Source organism: Triturus cristatus, chromosome 3_2 (assembly GCF_964204655.1).
Source record: "Triturus cristatus chromosome 3_2, aTriCri1.1, whole genome shotgun sequence".
Classification (NCBI taxonomy): domain Eukaryota; kingdom Metazoa; phylum Chordata; class Amphibia; order Caudata; family Salamandridae; genus Triturus; species Triturus cristatus.
The window spans coordinates 315,197,364-315,210,235 of NC_140584.1; the positions used below are offsets into that span (position 1 = coordinate 315,197,364).

The 12,872-nt window shown below is 45.2% G+C and overlaps 1 protein-coding gene across 1 annotated transcript in view; it reads right to left on the reverse strand.

Annotated features, from left to right (window-relative positions):
- The window catches only part of LOC146857259 (uncharacterized), a 220,295-nt gene that overhangs the window by 133,608 nt on the left and 73,815 nt on the right, over positions 1–12,872 (reverse strand). The window contains exon 4 of the mRNA XM_085647024.1: positions 4,703–5,455. Coding sequence (XP_085503150.1) covers positions 4,703–5,455 — 753 coding nt within the window. The remainder of the gene's footprint in view (positions 1–4,702; positions 5,456–12,872) is intronic.

Below are 12,872 nucleotides of genomic sequence, written 5' to 3' on the forward strand. Positions count from 1 at the left end.
GACGGGATCCTTGAGACTGGGGAAATTTCTCTCTGCCTCTTTTTATCTCCCCTCTACCCCCTCCCTGTTGAGCAGGTGATCGCTATTTTTGTTTCACCGCCAACAGGGAACAATGTCCTCATTGATTTAACTGTCATGAGTGGAGCACGGACATTGGACCATAACCAGCTCCTGGTCCCCCTCTTCTTTTTTTGACTAAGGATGTATCTTCATTTCATTTAAAAACTCTAAAGTTGTGCCAAGGGGGCTGTCGCTCAATTCAAGCGCCGCAACTTCATGCCCATCGGTAATTCCTCATTTTAAGTTCTCGAGACAGTGCTACTAGCTGCTTCCCTAGTCTCATCAGTAATTTCTCATTTGAAGTCCTCTAGATAGTGCTGCAGCTGCTTCTCTGGTCCCATCAGTAATTCCCATATTTTAGGTCCTCTAGGCAGTGCTGCAACTGTTGTCTCTGTTCCCAGTGCTAATTCCTCACTCATATTCCTCTAGGCAGTGCTGCTAGCTGCTTCTCTCGTCCTGTCAGTAACTCACCCATTCTAAGTCCTCACGGCAGTGCTGTCTCTGGTCACAGTGGTAATCCCTCATTCTTAGTCCTCTAGGCAGTGCTGCGAGCTGCTTCTCTGGTCCCATCTGTAATTTATCATTCTAAGTCCTCTAGACAGTGCAGCTAGCTGCTTTTTTGGTCCCGTCAGTAATTTCTCATTCTATGTCCTCTAAACAGTGCTGCTACCTGCTTCTCTGGTCTCATCTGTAATTTCTCATTCTTAGTCCTCCAGACAGTGCTGCTAGCTGCTTCACTGGTCCTGTCAGTAACTCCCACATAGGGCAGAAACTCCCCCGTTGTAAGTCATGTAGGCAGTGCTGCAGCTGTGTCTATGTTCCCAGTGGTAATCCCTCATTCTAAATCCTTCAGACAGTGCAGCTTGCTGTTTCTCTGGTCTCATCAGTAATTCCCCCTTTCTAGGTCCACTACACAGTGCTACTAGTTGCTTATCTGGTCCCAGTGGTAATTCCTCATTTTAAGTCCTACAGGCAATGCTGCTAGCTGCTAATCAGGTCCCATCAGTAACTTTTCCATTCTAAATGCTCTAGGCAGTGCTGCAGCTGTCTCTCTGTTCCCAGTGGTAATTCCACATTCTTAGCCTCTCAACAGTCCTGCTATCTGCTTCTTTGTTCCCATCAGTTACTCCCCCATTCTAAGTCCTCTAGGCAGTGCTGTGGCTGTGTCTGTGGTAACAGTGGCAATAACTCATTCTAAGTTCTCATGACAGTGCTGCAGCTGTGTCGTAGTTCCCAGTGGCGATTCCCCATTCTTAGACCTCTAGACAGTGCTGCAGTTGCGTCACTCTGTTTATACATCCACTACACTCCAAATCAAAACACATAAGTAAAAGACATTGTCATTTACAACGCCAATAGCTCCAACTCTCACAAATGCGAGACCTGTTGCATTACAAATGATTGTACAACTTGGGACTCCAAGTGAGCCACATAAATCAGAAGATGAGCCAGTTGTGGCATACTGCTGCTAGAAACCGGGCTTGCATTCCGTAATGACTGTGCAAATAAGGTATTACTCGCAATATAGGGGCCATCTATTGGCTCTCCAAAAATATTCTAAACTATTTTAGATTTTGGTGTATATCGCACATAGAGTGATTGGGATTCATTCACTCGAGTATAGACCCTGGCTTTTTTTTAACATGTGGAATTTATGTCCGACAGTTCACAGGGATGATTAGTATGATTTTTTATTTTGAGGGTAGGGTGATCTCTCGTTTGCTTAGAAGGTGACTTTGTAAGGTTACATGGAGATGGCCTTGTATTGTTTAAGATTAAGTGTGGCTGATGACCTAAGGCACCTCATTTTCAATGTATGTGCCCGATTCACTAAAAAAGTAGTCAAACTACACTGTGTTTTTTAAATCTAATTTTGACTGCAGTTAAGAATTTGTATTGAACTCTGCTTGCAAAGCTGTGCCTGGGACATGTTTCTCCAGGCATTCTTTGGATAATCACATGATTTTCAACTTTGGAATCCATCCACATTGTAGGGAGCTTTCTGTGGAAGAGAATTCCTCACAGGGAAAAGGAATTCTCCAAAGCAATTGCAAGTTTTTTTCTTTTATGCTCTGCATGAAAAATATTTTTCTCTGTGGCGAAACCTCTCCCCCAACACCAAATCAAATATGGGGCAGATTAATTCCCCTTCCTGCTTGGGAAGGAATTTACACCAGCACTTGACCGTGGTAAAACTACAACCATTTCCAGAATGAAAAGGGTAATGATAGGAATGTGGAAATGCCTACTAACATACTACTAGATTGCAGGAATTCAACAACTTGCCAGGCAAACCACATTTAGGGCCTAATTTAGAATTTGGTGGCTGGGTTACTCCATCACAAACGTGACAGATATCCTTGTCATCAAATTATAAGTGCCATAGGATATAATGCATTTGTAATTAGGTGGAGAGGATATCCTCATATTTGTGGCAGAGCAACACTTCTGGCAAACCCTGAATCAGGCCATAGTAATACTTAGAAATTACATAAATCCCAACCGTTGAGTGTGATTTACGGGTTAAGAGAACTTGTCTCTCATGGCCATGATAACAGCATCTGTATGAGTGCTCCTGCCTGCCATGAATCATAGAAAGGGCCATATGTGTGAACACATTTTCCCATAAACACAGAGGGGCAGATTTACAAGCCCCTTGTGACACATTTAGGCCACCGTTGTGTCACTTCTGTGACGCAGCGGTGGTGTAAACCATGCGCCAAGTTGTGACTTATTTACACCGTGACGCATCTAGGGAGATACGTCACATTGTAAAGCCGTGCACCACATTAAACCTGCGTCAGGTTTAATGTATGCAGGATGGGTGTTCCGTTGGAAAAAGCCTTGTAAAAGTGACTCAGTGAAACGTACACTTTTCAGAGGCAGCTGCCACGAAGCCTTATGCGTGCTTGAAGCAGGCATAAGGAGTGGCGCAGCATATTAGGTATGGGCGGTCCCTGAACATTGCTGGAGTTGCGTCGCATTTGCGACACGACTCCAGCAATGTGCTGCCCTTACGCCATCAGATGCGACACGCATCTGTCTATCCCTGCGCCAGGGTGCGCCGCATTGTAAATGCGGCGCAACGGTGGTGGCGCAAGGGTAGAATTGTGTGTCGCATCGGTACTGACGCATCCCTGCTAATATGCAAGGATGCGCCAGTCCTTGTAAATATGCCCCCAGAATGGGTAAATCTCTTTGATATATCTGGCACTCAGTAAATTCCTGGAAGACATCAATGAGGTAAATTCGATCGCAAACTTACATTTAAAATCAAATTTACCTTTGTGAATAGTCCCTAAAGTTCATATCCGTTAACACAAATGTCATCATTACTATTATTTTCTTGAAGTTTTCTTTTGCCTTTCCTTATGATGTTTTAAGACACTTCTTAATGAGTTATACTTTAGGGGAACCATTCAATTATAACAGTTTGTGGAATGAAGTTTTAGGTTCCCAGTACGGTTCGGTGTTTTGTTGCGCTAAACCATCCTCTTCAAATGAACATAGTATTGTTCATGTAAGAGAAAGATAAGCGTGTAATGTTCCCAGGTATGTAAGGTCAGCACCCTAATTAAGAGATATTGTGTATTTAAAATAAACATGTATATGTCTTTTGTTGGTAAGAATAATTAAGCAATTAGGGAGCTTCAGTAATGTCAATTACTGTGATGGCTTCAGAGTGAAGGTCATGTGACATCCCTTTCCAGGAAGATGCAGGTCCAGGGTCATGCGTTGTCACTTCCTGTGATGCCACTGGGTCAAAGGTTGTATGGTCTCACCTGGACCACCTCGGACATTTTGATGAATTGACATGCAGGGCTAAGAATATTTGGGTTTACTTTTTGTATACAAAGTGCCTCACTCTCTAACAGTCCTATTTTATGGTCCCAGAAAAAGAAACAGCCTGAGCTCTGAATTTATAAAATCGCAGACTCGGATGATAGTTGGACATGTGACCAAAGGTCTTAATGAATGGCCAGGACTGGAGCTGTCTTAACTGATTAATTGAGTCAACTAAACATTGAAGTAGATACCAAGTGACCTCACATATTCAAACTTACTCTGACTTTTAGTATATAGTTATATGCCTGCCCAAGTAGAAAGCACTGCAGAGAGCAGAAGGAGGAAAGGGGTCTATTCTGACCCCTTTGTGGATGGACACATCTATATCCTCCATTAACGCAGTTCCACAAAACTATGTCATGCCCTCTAAAGGGACGAGGAATTAAAACAGCCAATTAATATCGCAGGCCATTCAAATTACATCTGTTCCGGCGACTGCAGCATCTAGAAATGAAAAATGGGAGTCTAGCTCCTCCGGAGCTTGAACTCTCCACCACATGACCCCCTAGGCCTAATGAATATGCAGAAATCCCAACTGAGCTGTGTAATTTTACACATCAGAGTCTACCCCCAAAAAATCCCACTCAAAATGTAAAATCCCTCTGGTGAGGTTGGGTACACGTAGGTGCAGATTTAGGTATCTTTTTCCGTTTGACCCACAGGTTTTTCTGACTCTATCTACATGGCAGTAACTTGTTCAGAGGAGCCGACTGCTCGGTTTTGCCTTAGACTGCCTGAGGCGAGCTTCTGAGGCCCTTTTGCGTGTGATCAGAAGGTTAGGAGAGAGCGCTCTCACCTGTGCAGTAAACGTCAAAGGCGACCAACCCGCTGAACTTGTAGATGTAGAATCCGTTGTGGCTGGACTTGGACGAGGGCGCTGCGCAAGCTTTGACCTTGATCACCCCGCTTCTCGTGCAGTCTGTTGAATTTGACCCCACTGTGTTCTTGAGCAGCGGCACAGACCGAATCCCCTCCCCCACAGCTGGGTGGCTTCCAACTTGCAGGGTAAAGGGCTCTGCCGAGCCACATCTAAGACCTCCGGCCAAACAGCCTTCCTGCATTCTCACCCCCTCGCCGCCGATGTACCGGAACCAGCCAAAAAGGTAGCGGTCACTGGAGAACTGGCCTTTGGACTTAGTTGAGGAAAGTCGACTGGGGCCGAATAGCTCCTGGTAGTCCCAGCAGGGATCAACACACTGAGGGAGATCGTTCACAAGGAGGCAATCCTGGTCAGGGTCACAGGTGGTGGAGCCGCATCGTGCTGGGTGAGTCTGCTGGCACAGGTGGTTGCCCCTGATGTCCACGCACGTGTTTCTGGGAGCGCAGTTGTTCGTGGTGACGTCATTGCACTCTTGAACATCCACGCAGGCCTTACTCTTCTTATCCCATTTGTACCCGGGGGAGCAGCAGTCGTCATTTCTGCAGATGGACATAGCGGTGCATTTAAAGCCATTGCCAATAAATCCACTTTTGCACGAACATGTCACGTAGCCCTTATTTTCGGAAATAACAGCGAGGGATGGGTGGCAATCACTGGCTCTCAGTGCATCTATAAAGGAAAGAGAACAATCGTTGGTAATGCCTATCAGTCTGACCTTTCACATAGCTACAATTACCTCGAGTAACTACTAGATGTCCTTATCAAGTCAGAAACAACAGCGTGAACTCTCTAACAAGAATGCAGCCCCCTACTTTACTAGATGTCACTTTCAAGTCATACGCAACTGCATACCAAGTCTTTCAAAAATCTGCATTAAATCACATTGTTACTAAGTGTCCCTCTTGAGTTGCTCGAATATCGGAGCAATATCAGATGCAAAAGAACCAACACTAAGGTGTGCACCCAATACACCACGGTCGGTCATTCACCAGACGACCTTAACTGAACCATACTTGCGGCTCACACACAGATAAGGCAGGAAACACTCTTTAGGGAGGAGCAAACGTGGATTTTCAGATTGACCACGCATAGAGTTGGGCTGAATGATATACCCTGGGGGGAGCTTAGCAAATTAATACACCCCCTCCAACAGACCCATCTAAGCTATAAAAGCAAGAAACATGTTGATCACACATTTCATAAATTAATCATGACTGGTCCTAGGACCATTGTATCCCATTCAAGCACTAACATTTTTTAATTAGGGCAATGAGCTTCACTAGTAAAATGTACTCAAACCAATAAACCTATTTTAAGTCACTTTCACCACACTATACACAACTCACACCCCACATATCCACACTTCATCAAACAGCTGTATCAAAAGATCTCTGGCAAAGAGCCACTTTGTGAGTTCCCGTTGGGCATTGCAGAGCCAGCCCAACAAGGAGCATGCCCAGATGATGAAGCACGACACCTTTCATGTTGTGTGAGGGCACTTGCTCCTATTGGAGCATATTCCACTGACTTGACACACTAGTAGTACTTTGTTTGTGTCAAAGGAACTGCACACTTCTATATATCTAGCTCAATTACTTTGTATACATCACACCACAAGGGTCCATTGACCCGACAGATCTCATGCTGAAATCGTAATAGCTGCCACCACATCACCAAGGATGTGGTGAGAGCAATCTTAGGACTCAGTCCTAGTACTAGGAAAAAAGCAAAAAAAAGTCATAAAGGAAAATGGAGGATTACGCTGACCCCCTAGGCCTGGAGCCAAAAACACCTTTTCCAAATGTTGCTGCAAAATTACACATGATCTATAAAAGTGCAGCAAAAGTTTATAAAAAAAGTGCAATCTATCGATGAGCCCCCTCCCGGATGGGCCCTCCTGCCAGAGCCTGTTAATGTCCAAGGGACCCTATTCCTGGAGGATGGACCAATTACCTTGTCCTGGGGAGCCCACACCTGGGTCACAAAAGTTTCCCTGCCCACATTAGTGCTGGCTGGGAAATACAAGTCTGCTCCAATCTGGCATTAGCATTTTTAAGGCACCAGCGGGGTGGGAGCAAGCATGCCATCCCTGCCTGCAGGAGCGCAGACAGGGAAGGCATATCAGTGGAAGATTTCAAAATATTCTCCCCAGGTGGGAGCAGACTTCTGTGATGCATGAGTAGGATGGGGCTCTGAGGACCCTGGGGCTCTCTCCTACTGCCAGTATGCATTATTTGGTGAGTGACCTCCTGCACCTCCATTCCCAGTGTAGTGAACTTGGTAGCCAAATTACACTAACTAGAACTCACCACAGTAGCATGGACTGTGTTCTAACAAATAATGTGATTTGTGATGTCATAAGTGTTGTTATGAATGCTATATTTTCAGTTGGTATATGTGAAGTAATATGAAAGTGTATAAGTAGTGCATGGAGAAGGCACAAGAAATATTTAATGTAGTGTAGCCTCCAAGTTGACTACACTGTGTATGGAGCTGAACCAGTTGTAATATTTTGAAGGTGGAGCGTAAATTAGAAATTAAGGTATAACTATAACTTTTACAATTTCTAATGTTTGTGTAGTTTAAGTTTGGTTTGTATAGAAAGAATAAATAAAAATATAGTAATTCAAACATGGAGCGTAAATTATACGTTTAGGTATAACTATAATTTTAGACTTTCTAATATTGGACTTGAAGTTTGGTTTGTATAGAAAGAATAATTAAAGTTGTTCTAACTATAACAAAGGTTTGACCTTTGGTTTATTCATTGAATTACATTTTTTTTAACACACTTGTTTCAAATCATAAAGCCCAGTGTCGTTGAGTGGAGTGTGCTTATGTGGAGTATCGTACAGTAAAGTGGAAGACAGTGTTGTATATCATAGTGTTATAGAATGTAGTGGCATAGGCCGTGGTGGAGTAAACTGTCATAGAGTGAAGTGGCATATTGTACAGTAGAGTTGTGCGGAGTGTAGTAAAGTGGAGAGGCGTAGCGTATAGTAGAGTAATCTGCTATTAACTGGAGTGGCATATTATACCATACAGTGGAGTGGTGTATTGTAGAGTGTTGGAAAGTGCTGTAAAGTGGAGTAGAATGTTGCACAGTGGAGTGTAGGGGATAGAGTGGAGTAGAGGGTTGTGCAATATAGTGTAGGGATATAGAGTGAAGTAGAGTGTGGTATAGTGGTGCAGAGTATAGCAGAGTCTTGTAGAGTGCAGTTACATGGAGCGGAGTAGTGTGTAGTAAAGCGGAGTGGTGTTGAGTGGGGTGTTGTACAGTGGCATAGAGGGAGGGAAAGTGTTGTGAAGTGGAGTAGAGTGGAGTAGAGTTCAGTAGAGTGGCATAGCATAGAGTGGAGTGGTGTGTTTTAGAGCAGATTGGTGTGGAGTTGATTGGAATGGCGTGGCATATGGTGGAGTAAAGTCCTGTAGAGTGGGGTGGTGTGTCACACAGTGAAGTGAACTGGCATGTTGTAGAGTGTTGTAAGGTGTTGTAAGGTGGAGTATAGTGGAGTGTCACAGATTGGATTACAGTATTGTACAGTGGAGTGGTGTGGAGTAGAGTAGACTGCAGTACAATGTGGTAGAGTGGAGTGGCATAAACTGTCGTAGAGTTGATTGCATAAAGTAGCAAACATTAGAAAAGGGCACAGTGCAATAGTGGAGTACAGTGGAGTAGAGCGAAGTAGTGTCCTATAGAGTAGAGTATAGTAAAGTGGGGTGGAGTGACTTAGAGTGAGTTGCGTAGAGTGTGGTACACTGGAATATAGTGTTGTACAGTGGCATAAAGTAAAGTAGAGTGCTGTACACTCACATTGACAGGAGTACACTATTGTAACATGGAGTGCTATAGAGTGGAGTATAGTGTGGTAGAGTAGAGTACAGTATGGTTGAGTGGAGTGGAGTTGGGTAGTGTGGAGTGGCATACATTTGAATACTATTAGGCCTGGGCAAAGCACTACGCTACGCTCGCGAAGTTTGCGAAGTTCGCGCTACTTCGCACTACGCGAATTGCACGTAGCACAGTGCGAACACACGTAGCGTAGTCTTGCGTAGCGCTGCGGTCATTTTTTGCTTGCTCGCGGTCTTCAACGTCAAGTTGGCGACCGCGAGCAAGCAAAATGACATCCCGGCGAGACTTTTTCCTTGTTCGCGGTCAGCAACATCAAGTTGGCGATCGCGAACAAGGAAAATAAACCTCCCGGCGAGATTCCCAACGCGAGGAGGTCAGGTTTCTCATTGCGAGGGGTCGCGTATGCTCGCGATGAGAAACTACCAGTTCGCGCTGAGAAAGCTGCCGCTCGAGTAAAAATCTCCTCGAGCAGCAGAAAACTACAGCTCGCACTGTGCAAGATGCCATTTTGAATGATTGCACAGTGCCGGTTGCTTGTCCGCACTGTGCAATCATTGAAAACAACATCTTGCACAGTGCGAACATGTTACTACGCAGTTCGCGAAGTGCTACGCGAAGCTCGCGTAGTGCGAACTGCACTTTGCGTAGCTTCGCGAAGTGCTACTTCGTGAACTACGCCCACCCTTAAATACTATAGAGTGAAGAAGCATAGAGTGTAGTGGCGTAGAGTGGCATGCTGAATAGTGGAAAAGCGTACATTGGAATGGCAAAGAGAGGAGTGGCATAGAGTGGAGCAGCATAGAGTGGCATAGCGTAGAGTGGAATGGAGTTACAAACAGTGGAATAGGGTAGAGTAGCATAGAGTGGAGTGGCATACAGTGGATTAGCATTGACTCGAGTGACATAAAGTGGAGCGGTGTAGTGTGCAATAGCATACAGTGGAGTGGTGTAGAGTGAAAGGTATTAAAGTGGAGTATGTACAGTTGAATAGCATACAGTGAAGTAATGAACAAGGGAGATGTGTTAAGTGGAGTGGCACACACTGTAACAGCATGCTGTAGAGTGGCATACAGTGAAACAGCATAGAGTAGGAAAGCGTAGAGTGGAATGGCATAGAGTGGAGTGGGGTAGACTGGAGTGGTGTAGAGTCGAGTGGTGCAAAATGGAATGGTATACAGTGGAGGGGTGTAGAGTGGAGTGGGGAGAGTGGAATGGTGTAGAGTGGAGTTGCATATAGTGGAATAGTGTATAGTTGAGTGGCATAGAGTGGAGTGGGGTACTGTGGAGTGGCGTAGACTGGAGTGGTATATAGTGGAGTGGCTTAGAGTGTAGTTGTGTACAGTGGAGTGGTGTAGGGTGGTGCACAATGGAGTGTGTACAATGAAGTGGCACAGAGTGGAATAGCGTACACTGTAATAGTGTAATTGGAGGAACATAGAGTAGTGTGTGGTAGAATGAAGTGGTGTGCAGTGTAGTAGCATATAGGAGAGTGGCATTGAGGGGAGTAAAGAACAATGGAGTGGTGTAAAGTGGAATGGCATGGACTGGAGTGGCTTAGAGTAGAATAACATACAGTGGAGTGGTGTAGAGTGGAGTCGGGTAGAGTGGATAGCATACAGTAGAGTGGCATAGAGTGAAGCGGCACCCAGTGGAGTGGCATAGAGTGTAGCGGGGCAGAGTGTTGTGGTGCACAGTGGAGTAGGTTTCTGTGGAATAGTGTACAGTAGAGTGGAGTGGAGTGGAGTGTTGCACAGTGGAGTGGAGCAGAGTGGAGTGGGGTACAGTGTATTGGTGGAACAGCATAGAGTGAAGTGACAAAGAGTGGAGGGGCATAGAGCTGAATATCATAGAGTAGAGTGTCATACAGGGAAGTTACATACAGTGGGATAGTGTATATTGGAGTCCCATAGAGTGTAGTGGTGTAAGTGGAGTGGCTTTGAGTGAAGTAGTGTACATTAGAGTGGCGTAGAGAGAAGTGGCATAGAGTGGAGTGAAGCACAGTGGAGTGGCAAAGAGTGGAATGGCATGGACTGGAATGGCGTAGAGTGGAATAACATACTGTGGGTGTTGTAGAGTGGAGTCATGTAGAGTGGAATAGCGTGCAGTAGAATGGTGTAGTAGGGAGTGGCACAGAGTGGAGTGATATACAGTGTAGTAGTTGTGTACAGTGGAATAGCCTAGAGTGGAGTGGCATAGAGTGAAGTGGAATATAGTTGAATAGCGTATAGTGGAGTGTTGGACTGTGGAATTGCATATAGAGGAATAGCCTACAGTGGAGTGCCATAGAGTATATTGGCGTAAACTGGAATAGAAAAGACTTGAGTAGCATACAGTGGAGGGTCGTAGAGTGGAATAGCATACAGTAGAGTGGTATTGAGTGCCATAGAGTAGAATGGAGTGTGGTATAGTGGAGGGGCATACAGTGGAATAGCATACAGTGGAGTGGCGTAGACTGAAGGGGTGTAGAATGAAGCGGTGTAGAGTGGGAAAGCATACAGTGGAATGGTGCAGAGTTGATTGGTGTTGAGTGAAGTGTTGGTGACTGGAGTAGCATAGAGTGGAATAGTGTACCGTGGAGTAGCGTAGAGTGGATTGGTATAACATGGAGTGGCATAGAGTGAAATAGCACAAAATGGAGTGGCATAAAGTGGTGTGAGTTACAGTTTATTGGTGTACAGTAGAGTAGCATAGGGAGTGCGGTATAGTATAATGGCATACAGTGGAATAGTGTAGAGTGGAGTGGGTAAAAGGGAGTGCCATTAAGTGCAATAGCATACAGTGGAGTGGCATACAGTGGTATGAGTGAAGTGGCATACAGTGGAATATTGTAAAGTGAAGCATTGTAGAGTTGAGTGGGTAGAGTGGCATGTCGTAGAGTATAGTGGCATACAATATAATAGTGTAGAGTGTCGTTGTGTAGAGTGGGGTGGTGTAGATTGGAGTGACATAGATTGGAGTGCAGTGGTGTAACGTGAAATAGCATTGAGTGCAGTGGAGTACAGTGGAGTGATATACAGCGGAGTGGCAAATAGTGAAATATAATAGAGTAGAGTGGTGTAGAGTGCAGTGCCATTCAGTGAAATAGCATAGAGAGGTTTTGGAGTATTGTGTACTGGAGTGACATAGAGTGGAGGGGCACAGATTAGAGTGTTATAGCATGCAGTTGAGTGTCATAGAATGGAGTGACCTATAGTGGAGATAAGTAGAGTGGCATAGAGTGGAGTGGAATACAGTGGAATAGCGTACAGTGTAGTGTCATAGACTGCTGTGGCATAGAGTGGAGGGGCATAGAGTGGAATGGCATAGAGTGGAATAAAGTGCAGTAGAGTGGCAAAGACTGGAGTTTCGTACAATAGAGTGGGTTTAGAGTGTAATATTGTACAGTGGAGTGGTGTAAAGTGGAGTTGAAGATACCTGAATGATGTAGAGTAGAGCAGTGTAGAGTGGAAAGCATACAGTGGGATGGTGTAGAGTGGAATGGCGTAGAGTGGATTGGCATAAAGTGGAGTCTGGTACTGTAAACAGACGAAGGGGCAGATTTACAAGCCCCTTGCGACACTTTTATGCCACTGATGCGTCACTTTTGTGACGCAGCGTCGGCGTAAACCATGCGCCACGTTGCAACTTATTTACAACATGACGCAACTAGGCAGATGCGTCACGCTGTAACGCCCTGCACCACATGAAACCTGCGTCAGGTTTCATGTGGGCATTCTGTCGCAGGGTGGGCGTTCCCTCACAGGAAAGCCCTGTAAAACTGACGCAATGAAATCTACAAGATTTCACTGAGTCAGTTTTACGACACTGCTGCGTCAAATCCTTACGCCTGCTTGAAGCAGGCGTAAGGAGTGACGCACCACGTGAAGTATGGGCGGCCCCTGTGCATTGCAGGAGCTGCGTCGTGCTTGCGACGGGACTCCAGCAATGCGCCGCCTGTACGCCACAAGATGCAGCACGCATCTTCCCCTCCTTGCACCATGGTGCGCCGCATTGTAAATGCGACGCATCCGTGGTGGTGCAAGGGGGGGATTACGTGATGCATCTGTTCTGGCGCATCCCTGCTGATTTGCAGAGATGCGCCAGAAGTTGTAAATCTGCCCCATAGTGTTAAAGTAGGTGGTCGGAGAAGATTATAGATCATGGGGTGTAAATGGTAATGTTTGGAAGTAGCTGTAAATAGTTTAAGTAGTGTTAAAGTTATAAGTGTCAAATAAGTTATAGCCAAACCATACC